Source organism: Chiroxiphia lanceolata, chromosome W (assembly GCF_009829145.1).
Source record: "Chiroxiphia lanceolata isolate bChiLan1 chromosome W, bChiLan1.pri, whole genome shotgun sequence".
Lineage (NCBI taxonomy): Eukaryota > Metazoa > Chordata > Aves > Passeriformes > Pipridae > Chiroxiphia > Chiroxiphia lanceolata.
Window position 1 is genome coordinate 3501851 of NC_045670.1, and position 17442 is coordinate 3519292.

The 17442-nt window shown below is 42.5% G+C and overlaps 1 protein-coding gene and 1 long non-coding RNA gene across 3 annotated transcripts in view; one reads left to right on the top strand and one right to left on the bottom strand.

The window, feature by feature from the left end:
* Positions 1-17442, top strand: part of LOC116780009 — an 893112-nt gene that overhangs the window by 568527 nt on the left and 307143 nt on the right. The window lies entirely within an intron of this gene.
* Positions 1-17442, bottom strand: part of LOC116779989 (zinc finger SWIM domain-containing protein 6-like) — a 198158-nt gene that overhangs the window by 74817 nt on the left and 105899 nt on the right. For both annotated transcript variants that reach the window (XM_032674493.1, XM_032674492.1), the window contains exons 2-4: positions 16426-16782; positions 7057-7205; positions 6380-6530 (exon numbers count right to left, since the gene is read on the bottom strand). In XM_032674493.1, the coding sequence (XP_032530384.1) occupies positions 6380-6530; positions 7057-7205; positions 16426-16782 (657 nt within the window). The remainder of the gene's footprint in view (positions 1-6379; positions 6531-7056; positions 7206-16425; positions 16783-17442) is intronic.

The following is a 17442-nucleotide window of genomic DNA, read 5'->3' on the forward strand; positions in this document are numbered from 1 at the left end:
CCATCGAGAAACCCATGCTGGAGCAGGTGGATGCATGAAGGAGGCTGTGACCCCATGGGAGGCCCAAGATGGAACAGGGTCCTGCTGGAGACCTGCAGCCCATGGAGAGGGAAGCCCACACCAGAGCAGGTTTTTCCCGGGTAGGACTTGTGTCCCCTGTGGGGGACCCACATCAGTACAGCTCATTAATAAAGCACTGCACCCCATGGAGGAGTGACCCATGGGACAGCAGTTTGGGAAGAACTGCTGCCCAAGGGATGGACTCGCTGCAGAGGTCCATCAAGGACTGTCTCCCTTGGGAGGGATCCCACAGGAGCAGAGGAAGGACTCCTCTCCCTGAGCAGCGGCAGAAACAACTGACTGGAAACAACAGCTGACCATAATCCCCGTTCCCCATCCCCCTGCACCACTGGGGGGGAGGAGGGAGAACATGGAAGGAAGGAGGGGCGGGGGAAGGTGTTTTTAAGACTCTTTTATTTCTCACTCTTTGGCTCTTATACTGTTAGTAATAGATTTAAATAATATCCCCACTTTGAGTCTGTTTTGCCAGTGCAGGTAATCAGTGTGACCTCTCTCAGCTCTTATCTCAGGTCATGAATCCTTAGCTGTTTTTTTTTCTCTCTCCTCTGTCCAGTTGCAGAGGGAGAGTGAGAGAGTAGTTTTAGTGGGTACCTGGCATCTGGCAAGGGTCAACCCACTACGGCAGGGTAGGGGAGATCTACTGGTTATTAAAACTACTGGATTCTCTGATCTCACAGATTCTGTGCAGAAAGCAGCTTGTATACAAGCTATGTATGAGAGGGATAGGCTTAGAAGGTCTCCCATGTTAGCCCCTATTGATCCAGCCTGATTAATCCCTCTTATTCTGGGTCTTCTGGACAGCCTCAATACTTTTGTAGCAAAATTTCAGGATGGAATGCGGGAGGTTCATGTCCTAAATGCCACGGTTCCTGGGCATCTGGGGGGCCGGGGGCAGATGATGTGTTTAGCTACCTGGAGTAAATCTGTTCAGGAAATAGTGAATTATGGATGCTGGATGGGATGGGTCAGATAACTGTTGTTAAAGCTCCTGAGCCTGCTTGATGGATATTAGCAGTACAGTGGCTCCAAGGAAAATACCCTGAACCTTCTATTGATATTCCAGTCAGATCTTGAAAAATTATGGTTGAATTTCTAATTGACACAGGGACCTGAATGTTGGTAATTACAAAGGAAACAGCAAATATTTTGGGAATTATACCCAGTGACCATAAACTTAAATTTACTGGAATTGATGGTATAATAATGTCCCACAGCAAAAATTTCCATCTGGCTCCTGGGGGAAAAACAATTTACTAAGGTTGAAGTGTTGTGGGGTCCACCCAAACAAAACTTTTAGGAATTGATTTACTTTATGGGTAAACCTGGAAACTCCCAGATGGAACTCTGTGGAGTTTCTCAGTGGAAGACACTGGGTTTCTGGGGATACAAATAGAATCTGAAAGAATGTGGGATGATTCAGGCTCTGAAAATTTTATCAGTCTATTAGAGGCATCAATACCATTGTTGCTTTCTAAAATTACTAATGTAAAACAGTACTCCCTGCCAACAGCATCACTTATAGGGACTGATGAGGTGGTGACGGTTTTGGAAAAAAGAGGCATCATTGAAAGGACTCATTTGCCTTATAATTCACTGGTGTGGCCAGTAAAGAAACTGACCTGGCATGGGCGTTTCACAGTATATTGACAGTTAACTGTTAATACTGCACCTTTAACTGCTGCAGTTCCAAACATTGCTGAGACAGTGACACTGATGGGGGGGGGGGGGGCTGTTCATGCTTGGATGGTTGCCCTAAATGTCAAGGACATGTTTTTCGTGATTCCCCTCCTTGAACAGGATAAAACACAGTTTGCCTTTACATGGAGTGGGATCCAATACACTTTTAATAGGCTTCCACAAGGATATAAACATTCTCTCATTATTTCTCACAATGCCTTAGCTAAGGTCTTAGTAGAGATTCCTGGAGATTTTTAAAAAGAGACTGCATGTGGCACTCTAGTGCCGTGGTCCGCAGCGGTAGTGGATCAAGGGTTGGACTTGATGATCTTGGAGGTCCCTTCCAACCCAGCTGATTCTATGATTCTATGATTCTATGATTCTATGATTCTATGATTCTATGATTCCTATTCCACCTGACATTACATTATATCAATATATTGATGACAAACTGATGGGGGAGATGATCAAGAAAGTATAAGAGACACAATGAAAAACATACGTGAAACACTAATTGAATTGAGACTGGAAGTTATGGAATCAAAATGCCAAGGACTGGCACAAGAAGTTAAATTCTTAGGAGTCTGGTGGATTAAAGGAGTTGCTTCTGTTCCTTTGGACACCCTGGAAAAAATGGAGTACAGGCAGAACCCATCTAGTGTAAAGAAGTTATAGGAAGTTCTGGGAACTTTAGGCTACTGGCGTAAACATATTTCTGGATTTTCTATTATTGCCCATCCCTTATACAATCTGCTCAGAAAAGGAAAATTGTGGAAATGGATGGAACAGCACCCAAATGCATTAAAATTGTTAATAAGAGAACTGAGGCTGTTCCAACAGCTTAGCCCTATACACCTGACTGACCCTATCCATGTAGAATGGAGGTTCAGTGAGCACAGCTCCGTCAGAGACTGAAATGGTTAATGATTTATGCATTCTAGGAGACTCTTGCAGGCTTTTGACTTTTGCATTATACCTCGGATGGACAGTTGGGCCTGTCCCTCCCTCCAGTGAAGAGTCAAGTTTGCAGGCTTTTGACTTTTGCATTATACCTCAGATGGGCAGTTGGGCCCATCCCTCCCTCCAGTAAAGAGCGGAGTTCACAGGTTTTTGACTGTTGCATTATACCTCTGATGGGCAATTGAAGGTGTCAAGCCCTGAAAAGGCAGGACCTCTGATGGCCCATCAAAGCCCATCCCCCCTCTGCCAATCAAAAAAGGCGGGAACCAGGCCAGACACAGAAACTCTTGCGCAGGCCCAGGGAGAGTTTGGAGGCTTGAGGCATGGCCCATGACACTAACCATGGATATAATAACTCATAACTTCTTGGCGTGTGGGGGCTTCCCTCCTTCACCCCCAGGAGATCAAGGCCACCACTTCAACTGACAAACATGGAAGCGGCAACTACCAAGTGTCATCGCTGGACCCCATGGGCGGTGACTATATACGTTTTGTCCACTCTCAGCTTTTCTTTTTCCTTACTCTCCCTTACTCTTATCCTGTCTTTCTCTCCCCTATGCATTTTCTCCCCCCCCAAAGGTTATCTCTATGCCACCTTGTTATATGACAACACCCAAAATGCTAGCATACCTGTTGATACAAAATTGTTAAAATAAACCTTACCAATATATGTTTTCAGACACTGATTATTAAGTGTCTTTTCACTCTAATCCACCCCAAGGGAATTATTGATAAAAACCTGGGTTACCCCCACTCCCCTTTTTCTGGGGCGGGTCTCATTGTAACCTTTGGCAAAAGGGGCCACAAGGTCCAGAAAGACCACTGGAGTTTAGCTCCCACTCTTTCAATGATGCTGAAGTGAGATATTTGTATCTTGAGAAGGCTTGTGAGCCTTCTGCTCATGCCATACCAGGTGGCAATTCAACCTAACATTGCCAGTTAACAACAAGATCGAGCATTTGTCCACTTTTTGTCTTAACAGGATGAACTGCATGTGGAATGAAGCACTGTCATATACAGAGCTAGAGTGCCTGCAAGGACTAGTGGTGGTTTTGGTGTTGGTACTTATACTCTTTGGTTTTGTGATAATTTGGAAACTGAAATTCTTATCATAATGCAGGTAAAATACTGTTTATTATTCTTACTGTCAATAGACAGAAGTTCAGGTATCACTTCAAATCTTATGTTGCAGTAAATCCAAGCTTTTGGATGTACGCATAATGTTAGTCAAATCACCACATGTTTACCTTTTCCTCCATCTGCCAACTCACCAGTAACTTGGGGAATATTCACTATGGATTTGACGAAAATATGTGAGGTTATGTGGAAAAACCACACAAATCTGACTTGGCAAACTGAGGAAGGAAAAAATGTTTTAAAGTGGGCCAACAATAATACAACTATATGGAACTGTAACATCACTAAGCCATCATTGAAATTCGAGACTAATAGTGACACAACTGAGACAATTTATCTTCCTCCTGAGGATACAGGTACTGATACACTATGGGAAATGCATATTCCAAGGGTGTGGGGAGGGCCACAATGCGGTGACTGCATTATATGCAACCTACCAACTGATGCATTGATTGGGAAGGAATGATTGGATTACCAGACGACCCCATACAGGCTGATGTTCTGGACACAGATTTTAATGTTTCTTGTTCAAACAGCCCGAAATATCATAATTGAAATTGTACCAGAGTTTACAATTGCAACTCCAATGAAACTGAAATTCAGAGATTGGGCCCAGCATCTCGAGCTCTCAGATTAGGTTATATTTGTTGAAACTATATCACCCCACTCAATGACACTTGGTCTCATTTGACTAACAATGATACTGAGCCTGACATAATTTGTTCAGAACTAAGTATACCCTCATGGGGCACACTGTATGGGTTAGAAGTGATGGAACACGGTCTACTGACTTATTAATAGAGGGCTGGCAACACCAACACATGCTGGGACTATTAACACTTTGCCCCCTTTGGAGGAAGCAACCTCTTTCACTGGCTCTGTGGGGACAAATCAAAAGGGAATCAGAAAACCAATGGCAACACCTGACAGCTGGAACTATGGTGGGGTGGGTACTGGAATCAATTTTCACATCCCAGTTGATGGCATTCCAGAATTGAATGATGTTATATAATTTTGCTGGTCAAATCTAAGCATTGGCTTAATGCAACTCATGCAGGACTGAAGGAATTAAATTGACTAGGAATTGTAGTGGTTCTAATCAGAAATTAGGCCCAGCTGCACCCAGTCCCTCTGATCTCTGAGGACCAGCTGGAATCAAAGGGGCTTTAGTTTCTGCTAAATTTCTATACCCTTAATGCAATATTTAGCTTGATTTTGGACCTTTAAAATATACCAAGAGCATTATGGGTTTTGGCTTTGTTCTCCATAGTGTTTACATATTGTCCCAAGGGATGTCTTCAGTAAGTTTTGAGTTGTTTGTTTTTTGGTTAGGTTGTTTGGTTTTGGGGTTTTGTTGATTTGATTTTATATGTATATATATTTATTTTAATATTCCATGCCACATAAGTCAGGAATAGCAATATTGACCAGAACAAGACAGACTCCTGTAAGTCTAGACTTGGAGTGTCTTTCCAGATTGAATGACAGCACAGGTAACTACTCCAAAACCCATGAATCACAAGGCAATTCCATTTAGGCTGCATCTCTTCAATTTGCTTTGAGAAAGCCTCCAAGACAGCATCCAAAACCTTACTGCAGCTAAGATATACACATTAATTCCTTCACTTATACACTCAGTGAATTATCTTTTAGGGAAACAAATTAGACTTACTACTGTTTTTAAAATAATTCAGGTTGTCTTTTATCGCTGTTATCTTCTATATGCTTACATACCAACTGGTTAGTGGTTTGTTCCAGTACCTTACATTTAGGAAAACAATGCTGGTGGTTACTTATTTTATTCTTTCCACTCACCTACCCACCTTTAAAATATTGGTGACATTTACCTTCAAGTTGTTTTTAACTTCCCCTCCCTAACACAAATTCCTATAGATTTTGAGAACTTCTGAAGCAGCAGCTCAAAACTGTCTCAGTGAGTTTCTTGAACACTTTAATACAAGTGTCTTCTGACTTTACCAATTTAAATAATTCCTTTCCCGTTTCAGCCTGTGTTCTTCTCTCCATTGTACAAGTCATATCTGGTCACAACTGACCTTTCCTGCAAAGCAGGATCTGTTACTTGATCTCCTTTACTACTCAGTAATGGAATTCTGCTTTCCTTTGTTGCTATCTTCTCATACTCTTAATGAATCTTTTCTTTTTGCCTTCTACTTCTCTCTGGTTGTGAATCAATTTCTTCCTTAAACTTTCCAGTTTAGCTCTAGTGGTTTCTATACTTACCCTCAGTTGTGTAGCTACATTTCCACTTTTTGCTTCATTCTTTTTATAGATCCTCAGGTACTTACAACCTGTTGCAATCATACTTATATCATGCTTTCCTCCAACTCTAATTTTCTCATATAGTAGATCAGAAATTCAATTTCACCCAACCTTAACTGAACAAGCAAACCTGAAGAAAACACTAACTTGCTTTACCTAGTACCACAATAAAGTTTACATCCCAAATGTGTCATTGTTTCTTCATTATACACATGAACACCTAAATGATTTTGAAGTCATTTACCCAGTTCATCCCAGAGCTGCCTATACTTGTCAGTCATTGCAGTTCCTTGTTGTGTCCAAAGCGACAGACGAGGGTCAGCCATGAACTGTTCTGTTATCAATGTCAACATGCGAGCTCCATTTGAATCTCTCATCTTTAGCATCTCTCGCACCTAGGAAATGAGTCTTTTAATACAAACTTGAAAAAAACCCAAAACAAACCACAATATAGACAATATGCTGTGGTGTTAAACATTCCATCTCTGTTGAATAAGAAATATAATTTATATATATGATTTAAAATTTTTAATTAGAAAAAAATAGTCTGCCTTCCCAATTTTAATAATTTTTAGTTTCAGTATCCCATTGCAATTCTGCAAACATACTCCTTCCACAAGTAATCCATGGGTGTATTATGCAAGCTGCTACAAACCCATAATTTTTACAGGTTTCTCCAACATTTTGAGGGTAGGAAGGAAGAGAACAGCAACACTGCAGACGGTTGAAATGTTACTTCATTTCATTTAAACTAATCTCAAGACACACTAGATTGTGTTCCATTGCATTATTAACTTGCCATCATGTTCCCAGGGCTTTGTCTTGTTTTAAAACAACAGGACTTTGAGTAAGACCTGAACAAGTACAGAATGGATGGGGGAGTGGGGGGAGAAAAGAGGGAAATTTGAGTACTCATCATACCTTTGCGAAAAGCAAATTGAGCTGCTTCCCTGATCCATGGTATCCACCCTGGGAGAGGAAGAGTTTAACCTGTTCTTGGACCTGTTCCTCATCCAAATGCCAGCAGTTTTCATCATCTATGCTAGCACCTGCTGTTGGGTCAGGAGCACCTGGAAACAGCAAGAAGATAAATCGTTATGTCCTATATAAACAAGAGAGGTTTGTGAGTCCAGGGGAGAAAGGAGTACTGCAAAGGTTTTTTGATTTTTGTATTGCCCCATTTTGGATGTTTTGACTTTAATCTAAAGTTCTTTAAAATAGGCCTAAATTTCTCCTCAGTAGTCTTAACCACTTAGAAATGACAGATTATGAAAAAGTATTTAAATAAACAGTATTTATAATAAAACATTAAAATCAAGGTGAGTTTTTTTTTTCCTCCTGCCCCAGCAGTTATTCTAGAATGCTTTTACAAAGAAAATTACACTTTACATAATATTTCAACAACTGCAATGTTAAAACCTTTCTCCCCAGAACACCTATGTAATTTCTGTACCTTCCGCAATCTTGCTCAGGTTTAAGTTACTGCTAATGAGCACTGCTGTTGATGAACATGAGAAAAATCATCAGTGCCTTTGAGCTGTGATGGCTTTGCAAAGCTAAACAAAGAATAAAGAATAAAAAATAATCCCCAAACAAATCCAGTCTTTAAGTACTAAAGGCATTAACATAATAAATAAATTACAGCTGTGTAACATTGTGGTGCTTCTGAAGGAGCATTTTTACATAGGCAATGTCATCAGCATAGAGCAACTCTACCTGAATTAGCCTAGTGCCAACTGAAGTGACTGGATTTACATCAGGAAGTGCTTTGGCCACAGGTTGCTCTAACTCAAATTTTGCAGTTGAGATCAGTGATTTTCCACTTGTGGCCTTTTCTAAAGGCTGACAAAAATAAAAACAGTTCTTGCAGTATCTAACAATCTACACATTTCTGAAAAAGCCTGCACCTTCACTGGATATTTTTAAAAAGGTATTCTAACTGAAAAGGTTGAAAAGCACTTATCTAGACTGTCAGGGAAACATCTCATGGTATTGCATCACCATACTCAGATGTAAGGCATTTTAAGCATGCCCAAGACTTCAGTTTACTTGACATTTTGATTTTGGGCTTGTCCCAACTGTGTAATCTCTATCTATGTTAGGTTTTGAGAAGATGTTAGAAGTAGAATTGCATAACACAATCTATCAGTTTTAAATCCCAGATCATGTTACCATTGTAGCCAATACTAAAAGAAGGCTACTGGCAGGGAAGAAAAGTTATATGGTCAGATTTGTAAAAACTTGCTTTCAAAGAAGTCCTGAGAACATGAAAAGCAAAGATAGCTACAACTCTTCAGATGTACAGAAACACTGATTCTATTGATTTAAGCCTTTATTTCACAATTGCAGCTCTGCCATGTGGGTGAATCTTAAGTGGTTGTAGAGAATGATAGAATCTTTATTCAATGAAAATACAACTGGAAGATTTAGAGGGTCAGAGGGATGTCTTGTCTACTAGTTGCTAAGAGAGTAAAAAAAAATCTTCCAGCTCAGCAACTTCCTAAACTGCTTCCAACATCAGAGTCTACAGCTGTGAACACTGCACTGTTGTCCACATATTTTTTTTTTAGATTAAAAAGTAATTATGTCTTTGAAGATGTGAAAGAACTCTTCTGCCTTCCATGGGAACCATAAGACTGTCTCAGAAGATGGGAATCAAGCCCAAGATGGTACAAAACCTGGAGGACACTGAGGGGACACCTCATCGCAGTCTACAACTTTCTCGTGAGGGGAAGAGGATAGGTAGACACTGATCTCTTCTCTGTGGTGACCAGTGACAGAACCCAAAGGAATGGCCTGAAGTTGTGTTAGAAAAAGGTTCTTCACCCAGAGGGTGGTTGGGAACTGGAACAGGCTCCCCAAGGAAGTGGTCACAGCACCAAGCCTGTCAGAGTTTAAGAAGCATTTGGACGATACTGTCAGGCATATGGTGTGACTCTTGGGGATGGTCCTGTGCAGGGCCAGGAGTTGGACTCGATCCTTGTGGGTCCCTTCCAACTCAGCGTATTCTGCGATTCTGTGATTCTGTGAATGGGGAATTTGCCCTTCTGTGAGTGCTTCCATCTTTACTATGTTAGTTTTAAGGGGTTTTACATTCAGTCAGCTACATGTAACACATGCTGATAAATCTTCAGTTTCAAACAACTAGATAAACAGGGAAATCAAGTCACATGAGATGAAGCAGTGCAGATGTTGAACAGACCCAGGTTTGCAGTATCACCTTGCACAAAACACGCATATTTATCCCTCACTTCAAAGGAGATTTATCTTTAAATAATCTTGGTATGGCTACTTTTAACTTTTACTAAAAATAGCCTAAGATTTCTCAGGTAAGCTTCCCTATTTGGGGAAAACACCAAAATTCCTTCCATAACTGTAGATTTTATCAAAAGCTCATCAATCAGTTTGTGCTAGAAGGCTAAATTTCAACACAGCTACTGCAGATTCTTTAAAAAGGGTTCCTTTACAGGAATAAGGGAGCCCACTGCCACATGCCAGCAGCACTGCCCCCACCAAGGCCTCTTCTTTCAGCACAATCCCAAATATACCTTCCCCAGGGGTTCAGCATTGCTATACTTAGACCAGCGTTGTTTTTATGCCACTGGGTAAGAAGACTGTAAAAGCTTAAGACACCAACACGAGGGTCTGAGCTCTATGATGCTATTCAGCACAGTACTGACTCAGAGTAATATTTCCTCACAAGATCGTATATAGGTTACACTCAGTATGATCACAATTTTTAACCAGAATGTATAAAGAACTTTCAGTATACATGTAACTGGCACCAGCTATGATTTGTAATTCACTTATCTTTCAACATCGTTGGCAGTCTTCAGCAATAGCCATGAAATAACAAGGCAAGGAGATGGCATGTCAGATTGGGCACAAGTCCAAACCCCATTTGCAGCCCTGGCAGCAGCCGGGCATCCTGATGTTGCTGCCAAAGAAGCCTCAGCTCCCACTGCCCATGTCATTCTTGTTCTGGGGTCAAGGCATGACCATCTCCGCATCTTTCAACTAGGCACTTTTCAAGTTCACTACATTCACTTACGATCAGGTCGTTAAGGAAACTTTCTTATCTGACCATTCAGGTGAGACTCCGACAGTCACACTCACGCCACCTGAGACTTTAACTGCTGGGACCGAAGCCTCTTAGCGGGTAGCTCCAGTGAGCCAGCAGGTGCCCTGTTTGACTCCTTATACACCCCACAATCACACAGTCAGACAAGGTTTCCTTACCAGCTCCACCCCAGGTTTCCCATATGTCCTAGTTACAGGGGCTGGGACCAGTTTATCACAATGTGGGTATAACAAAAATTGTGTATTCTACACCCTCTATGTAATTTCTGATGGACTGTTAATAAATGGATTGTTTGCAGCAGCTACCAAGGGCACACCTGACACCTCAGGCTACAAGCTGGGTGTTAAAGAACCCTACAAGCTATGGGAGTGTTTCTTTGTCTTCACACCAATGACTCAGCTGTGATAATTCCCCTCCGGGGAGGCATTGGCACCTTCATACCCAGCCTGAGGGGTCATCTGTGCTAATGGGCCATACTAGACTGGCATAATAGGCAGCTGCAATGACCTAGACCATCAAAGACTCCAAAAATATCCCATGACTCACAGAGTTAAATCACCTATTGTGAAACTCCCTGCCCTGGGGGAGGCACTGGGCATTCCCACCTGAACCTGAGCATATATAATCTTTGGGTTTTGGGACTTTTGGTACCACTCATCAGATCGAGAGGATCAGAACTTCAACAGGACTGCGACTGCTACTCTCGACAAGATTGTCATCATTACTTCAACAGAACTGTGACCATCATCCAGACCAACAGGTTTTCCTTTCCTTTTACTGTGCACCCAGAGGGGCCATGTGGTGCTCAGCACAGGGGCTAATGAACACTGTTCTGTTCTTGTCCCAGGATTCTCAGTTATACATCTGTCTTTGGGGGTTAAAACCATTTTTCTCTCAATGTATTTATTGTAATCTTTTTTTTAGTAAATTGTAACTTGTAATCTCTCTTGAGTTGGGTTCATTTCTCCTGCCTGTTTACTGTTAAACCAGCACACCACATCATTATCAGACCTCTGGTTCCTTTAAGTAATTTAATTATGATGCAGTGACACAATAACAGCTCAAGATGGTGCCCCTGGGGAGGGACCCCAAACAAAGGAATCCCTGGACTGTTATTACAGTCTGTGCACCCATTTCAATAGTGATTTTGGGTCTGGGGTCTTCTCATTTTCATTGGCTTCTGCAGGGTCTCTGGGTGATTGGCTGGTGATGCAGATCTACTTATCCTTTGTTAGGCAAAGGGGCGGTGTCTGTTCATGGCTCCTTGCCTGGGGCTCCAACCATTTCATTCACCCAGGGCACAACCTTCAGCTTGCACTGCACCTGCACACCAAGCTACTGGTCCTAAATTTATTCTTCAACAAGGTGAACACTGATTGATCTAGTCTGCTTCCTCACCCACTAGCACACACATCACTCTCGAGCGACACAGAGGATTTTCTACACTGCTGCTTTTCTTCTGAAGACGTGGGACTGGAACTATCTGAACAAGCAACAGGACTGCAGAAGGGAGCTACCTTAGGAGCTGTGAAATGAAGTCCTAGCAATAGGTGGCAAGTAGATCTGAAGGGTCAACCCAAAGGCAGTGTCCTCGCTTGGGGTGCAGTGCAGCCCTGAAAAAGCACAAGGCTTCAGGAGATGGACAGTTTGACTGTGGAGAGGAATATGGGCAGCCGTAGTGGGTTGACCCTGGCTGGATGCCAGGTACCCGCTAAAGCGACTATCTCCAACCCCCTGTAACTGGACAGAGGAAAGAAAAAAAAACAATGAAGGATTCATGAGTTGAGAGAAGAGCTGGGAGAGGTCACTTACTGATCACCATCACGGGCAAAACAGACTCAAAGTGAGGATATTAATTGAATTTATTACTAACAGGGTCAGAGCAAAAGAGTGAGAAGTAAAATAATCTTAAAAACACCTTCCCCCCACCCCTCCCTCTGTCCAAACTCTACCTCCTCCCCCCGGTGGTGCAGGGAGATGGGGAATGGGGGTTATGGTCAGTTGTTGTTTCTGCTGCTGCTCAGAGAGGAGTCCTTCCCCTGCTTCCCCTGGGGTTCCTTCCACGGGAGACAGTCCTTCACGTACCTCTCCAATGTGAGTCCATCCCACAGGCAACAGTTCTTCATGAAACTGCTGAATTTAATTTCTGCAATGCGGTTTGGTACCAAGACCAAACCCCTTTCCCCACTTGTAAACTGAGGGTATTACTTACACTAACGTATTAAATCTTCCTCTCTCCAACCTTTGGCTTTGTTAGCTTCTGTCATGAGTGGTTTTTGAAATAGGTTTTACATCATGTACTTACAGTTAAATACAATAAATAAAGTATTTATACTCAGTATATAGATACAGCCATACATACATACTAATGCTCTTTTACTAAAATTACTAAATTGCAATCTTAGTAATAAAAGCGGGAATACTGTGCACAATTTTTTTGTAACCCTGAACACCCAAATACATTTTGAAAATAGGGCAACAGCCTTTTATATTTAGTCATAACAGGTTACATGTTAAATGTAATCAACTCCCAAGTTGTAAAAAGCAGCAGCATTTTAAAAAAATCACTTTGACCATTACATAGCAATTTTAAAAGCAACTACTTTCAAACTGAGCAACTGCATTCAAGAACTGGTGTCATATATAAAGAACAAACTTTAAAAGTAAATAGAAGCAAAGCAAGGGGCTTTGACTAAAATAGGCTAAGAATAGCCTATATTGCAAACTACTCAGGGTACAACAGTAAATTCAATAAGGCAAAATAAGGTTCAATAAGGCAAAGTGTCCTACACTTGGGTCACAACAACTCTATGCAGTGCTACAAGCTGGGGGAAGAGTGGCTGGAAAGCGTCTCAGCAGAAAAGGATCTGGGGGTGTTGGTAACAGTGACTGAACATGAGCCAGCAGTGTGCCCAGGTAGCCAAGAAGGCTGGTGATTGTCCCTCTATACTCGGCACTGGTGAGGCCGCACCTCAAGTCCTGTGTCTAGTTTTGAGCCCCTCACTTCAAGAAAGACATTGAGATGCTGGAGCGTGTCCAGAGAAGGGCAATGAAGATGGTGAAGGGGATAGAGAATAAGTCATATGAAGAGAAGCTGAGGGACTTGAGGTTGTTTAGCCTGGAGAAAAAGAAGCTCAGGGGTGACCTTCTCACTCTCTACAACTACCTGAAAGGAGGTTGTAACCAGGTGAGGTCAGTCTCTTCTTCTCCCAGGCAACTAGCAAGAGGACATAGCCTCAAGCTGTGCCAGGGGAGGTTCAGGTTGGACATCAGGAAGAATTTCTTCACTGAAAGTGTGGTTAAGCTTTGGAACAGGCTGCCCAGGGTGGTGGTGGAGTCACCATCCCTGGAGGTGTTCAAGAAATAACTGGGTGTGGCACTTAGTGCCATGGTCTAGTTGACAAGGTTGAGATTGGTCACAGGCTGGACTAGACGATCTTAGCGGTCTTTTCCAACCTTAATGATTCTGTGATTCTATGATTTTAAATTTTAGTTAATATGATGGCAGTAAACTGCTTCCCCAGTCCTTATTTCTGAAGTATAACAAGAGTTGTTTTAATCTTCAAATGAAACCATGCCACATTATTTACTCAGCCATACCGAATGTTTTTAACTTAATTTTATAAAAATCTTATGGATTTAAGTATACAAGTGAAATGTAGGTTAATTTTTATTAAATGTCACCTCATGGCAGTGTCAAGAGGATATGGGAAAACGATTACAACTAAAAAGCATGTGTACTATGCAAAGATTGAATGGTCCAAGCTAGAAACCAATAATGCTGTACATTGCTTCACAACAGAATAGTAACTGATTTTATAAACTTAGCGTGCTCAGAATTATTCTAAACATTAATTATATAGAAACAAAGCTGATAAAATTAGTTATTACAAAATATTATGCCTTTGATTTCCCAAATGATTCAAAGTTCAGACATAAGTCACTTCATCTTGTATTTAATTTCAGAACTCTTGGGTAAAATATAACAACTGTTCAGTAGTGCACAGCATCAAAGGAAAACAGCAACTACTGTGAAGCAGCCAGTGCTAATAAGAGAAAATGTAAAGAAAGGACTGGTGTGATGGTTTTGACTGAGATAGAGTTAATTTTTTCCACAGTAGCTTCTATGGGTGTATTGGGTTTGTGTGGCAAGGTTTTGGTAGCAGGGGGGATACATGGGTGGCTTCTGTGAGAAGCTGATAGAAGCTTCCCTTATGTCTGACAGAGCCAATGCCAGCCAGCTCCAAGATGGACCTACTGCTGCCCAAGGCCAAGCTCATCAGTGAAAGTGGTAGCACCTCTGGGATAACATATTTAAGAAATGAAGTTATTGTACAGAAGCAATTGCAGCTAGAGAAGAGAGAGAAACAACTCTGCAGACACTAAGGTCAGTGAAGGAGGGGAAGGAGGTGCTCCAGGCACTGAAGCTGATTCCCCTGCAGCCTGTGGTGAAGACCATGGTGAAGCAGGCTGTCCCCCTGCAGCCCATGGAGGTCCATGGTGGAGCAGTGATCCACCTACAGCCTATGGAGGACCCTGTGCCAGAGCAGGTAAATGTGCCTGAAGGAGGCTGTGACGCCATGTGGAGCCTGTGCTGGAGCAGGCTCCTGGCAGGACCTGTGACCCTGTGGATAGAGGAGCCTATGCTGGAGTAAGTTTGGTGTCAGGACCTGTGACCCTGTTAGGGACTCGCACTGGAGGAATCTGTTCCCGAAGGACTGCAGCCTGTGGAAGGGTCCTACACTGGAGCAGTTAATGAAGAACTGTAGATCGTGAGAAGTCACGTTGAAGAAGTTTGTGGAGAATTGTTTCCTGTGGTAGGACCCCACACTGGAGCAGGGGAAGAGTGTGAGAAGTCCTCCCCCTGAGGAGGATGCAGCAGCAGAAACAGTGTGTGATGAACTGACCACAAGACCATAATGTAAACACCATTGTTATAGTTTCTTTTTATTAGATTCTGGTGAATTTTTTCACACCAACCGCTTGGCTGGGGTGGGGTGAGTTTTCAGGTTTTAGTGTTTGCTCGGCTTAGACCTTAACGACTGTCTTACTGACATGCTAATGGCTTCTCTCAGCAAGAAGCAGAGCTCTTTTGTTTTCCTCTCTCCGAGGCAAGGGGGGAAGGTAGATTTTTGCTGTGTGGTTTTGGCAGAAGTGGCAGTTGCAGAGAGAGAGAGAAGGGGGACTAGGAGGCTGGCAGTTCTTTTTGCTGGGAAGTGCTTGGGTTTTGGGGGTTGTTTTGCCTTCTTTGTTCTTTTTTTTCTTTCTGCTGGGGACAGCACTTGACTTTTGCCCTGACTCGGGGAAAGTGTGGGAAGAGAAGAGCTCCGGGGTTCATTTTGGTTTTGGCCAAGTCATCTAGCTGCCTTTGGCCCCGGTTCGCCTCCGTTCCCTCATGCCCTGTTCTGCCCACGGCCCAGACTTGCCTCAGATTTCATTGGAGAAGCTGGTACCATCTGCGGAGGAACTTTTGAGGGGAAAGGCTGCTCTTCCTCCCCACTCCTCCTCCGTGCCAGTGGCAGTTTATACCCATTGACGAGGAAGGGGAATTCCAGCCGGAGCCAGTCTATGACAGCGTGAGTCCACAGGAGGAATGACCCTCCCCCCTTCTCCTTTCCGCCTTCGGTGGGGGTCTCCGTTTGGCGCGTGGGCCCACAGACGCAGCGGCTGCCAGAGCCCAACAGCGCCCCCTGGCAACCATCAGAGAGCAACTGCATCCTCCGCTCCTCTGGAGCCCAACAGCGCCCCCTGGTGACCGATAGTGAGGCACTGCAGCCCCTACCTCCCGAGGCGCCAGCGTCCCCTGATGGGTGTGGTTATAACTGCGCTGAAAGGCAAAGAAGTACTTAATTGTTTTCAGTGACAGTTGGGTTATGGGATTGTTGCTTGTTTGTTTGTTGTGTTACCTATATATATATATATATATTCTTTAGTAAAGAGCTGTTATTTTTCTTTTCCACACTTTTCAACTGGAGCCTCTTAATTTCAAAGTTGTAATTACTCAGAAGGAGGAGCTCAGTTGTTTTTCCCATATCCCACCCTCCTAATGGAATATTTCTGTCTCGTTAAACTGAGACAACCATAAAAATCACAAAGTAATTCAGGTTGAAAGGGACCTCAGGAGGTCACACTTGTGAGTGCCACAAGAGAAAAGACCTCAGAAACCAGAGAGGGAACGAAACAAAAGGAAGAACAACTATCAAACTTACCATGGACTTGATTGATTTCCGAATTCTGAGAAAGAATTTCGTCTGCTAATTTCTGAGCAGTTGGCAAAACTTCTGTATGGTGCACTGTGATCAAATACTGTACAAATTTTTGTAGTTGGTCTCTGTTCATTTGAAACAGTGTCTCTGAAATGGGAAGATGCAGTTTGACCTGATCTGGCTTGCGGATCCGGTATAAAGACAGTGCCACAACATGGGCACAGTAAAATATGTCCTTGTTTCCACAGCTACAGGTCACTGAGGTAATCTTGCAACGATCAAAGCTGATAGCTACATTGCAAAGAGTTTCTGGCTCTGATTGCATTGCAGGGTCTGTCACTGTGCCACTTAAGTGGAAACCTGTGAAGGGAAAAAAAGGAGGTCTTACATTATTAAATCAAATACCATATCTTATTATCAATACCCTTTCATTAATCAAGTAAAAGTCATCATCTATTTCTGAGAAATAATATAACTTAAAGAATTTGCTTTAATTACAAATATGATGAACTTTTTCTTTCATTCATACCCTTTTCATCTCAAATAAAATCAAAAGGAGCTAGTTTACAAGCCCTCTTTGCTATTCCATCACAACATTCATAAAAGTTTGATAGTAAGAAAAAGTTATTTGGTAAATGATAGCTGCAGAAGCAGAGTTGCATACAATGTGGAACTCCCAGTAGTTCAGCAAGCTGGTAGCAATTTTCCAAACCTCACACCAGAGAACCTGCACCTACTAGCAAATTTAACCATTCTCTCAATAAGAGGAAAGTAGTGCACTCTAGTGGCACAAACCCTGGTCCTAATCTCAACTCTGCCACCAATTCACTGACATAAGTTACTTAACCTCATTGCTTTCACCTCTCCCCTAGCTGAGCTGATGCTAAAGCTTCAACTCAAACAATTTTGTAGGGCAGCTATGTTTGTGTAGCTCTTTGGAGATGGAAACTGCTGCGATTACTGATACACAGCATATCAGATTTATAATAATGAATGAGACACACGTGCACTGTTTCAGAA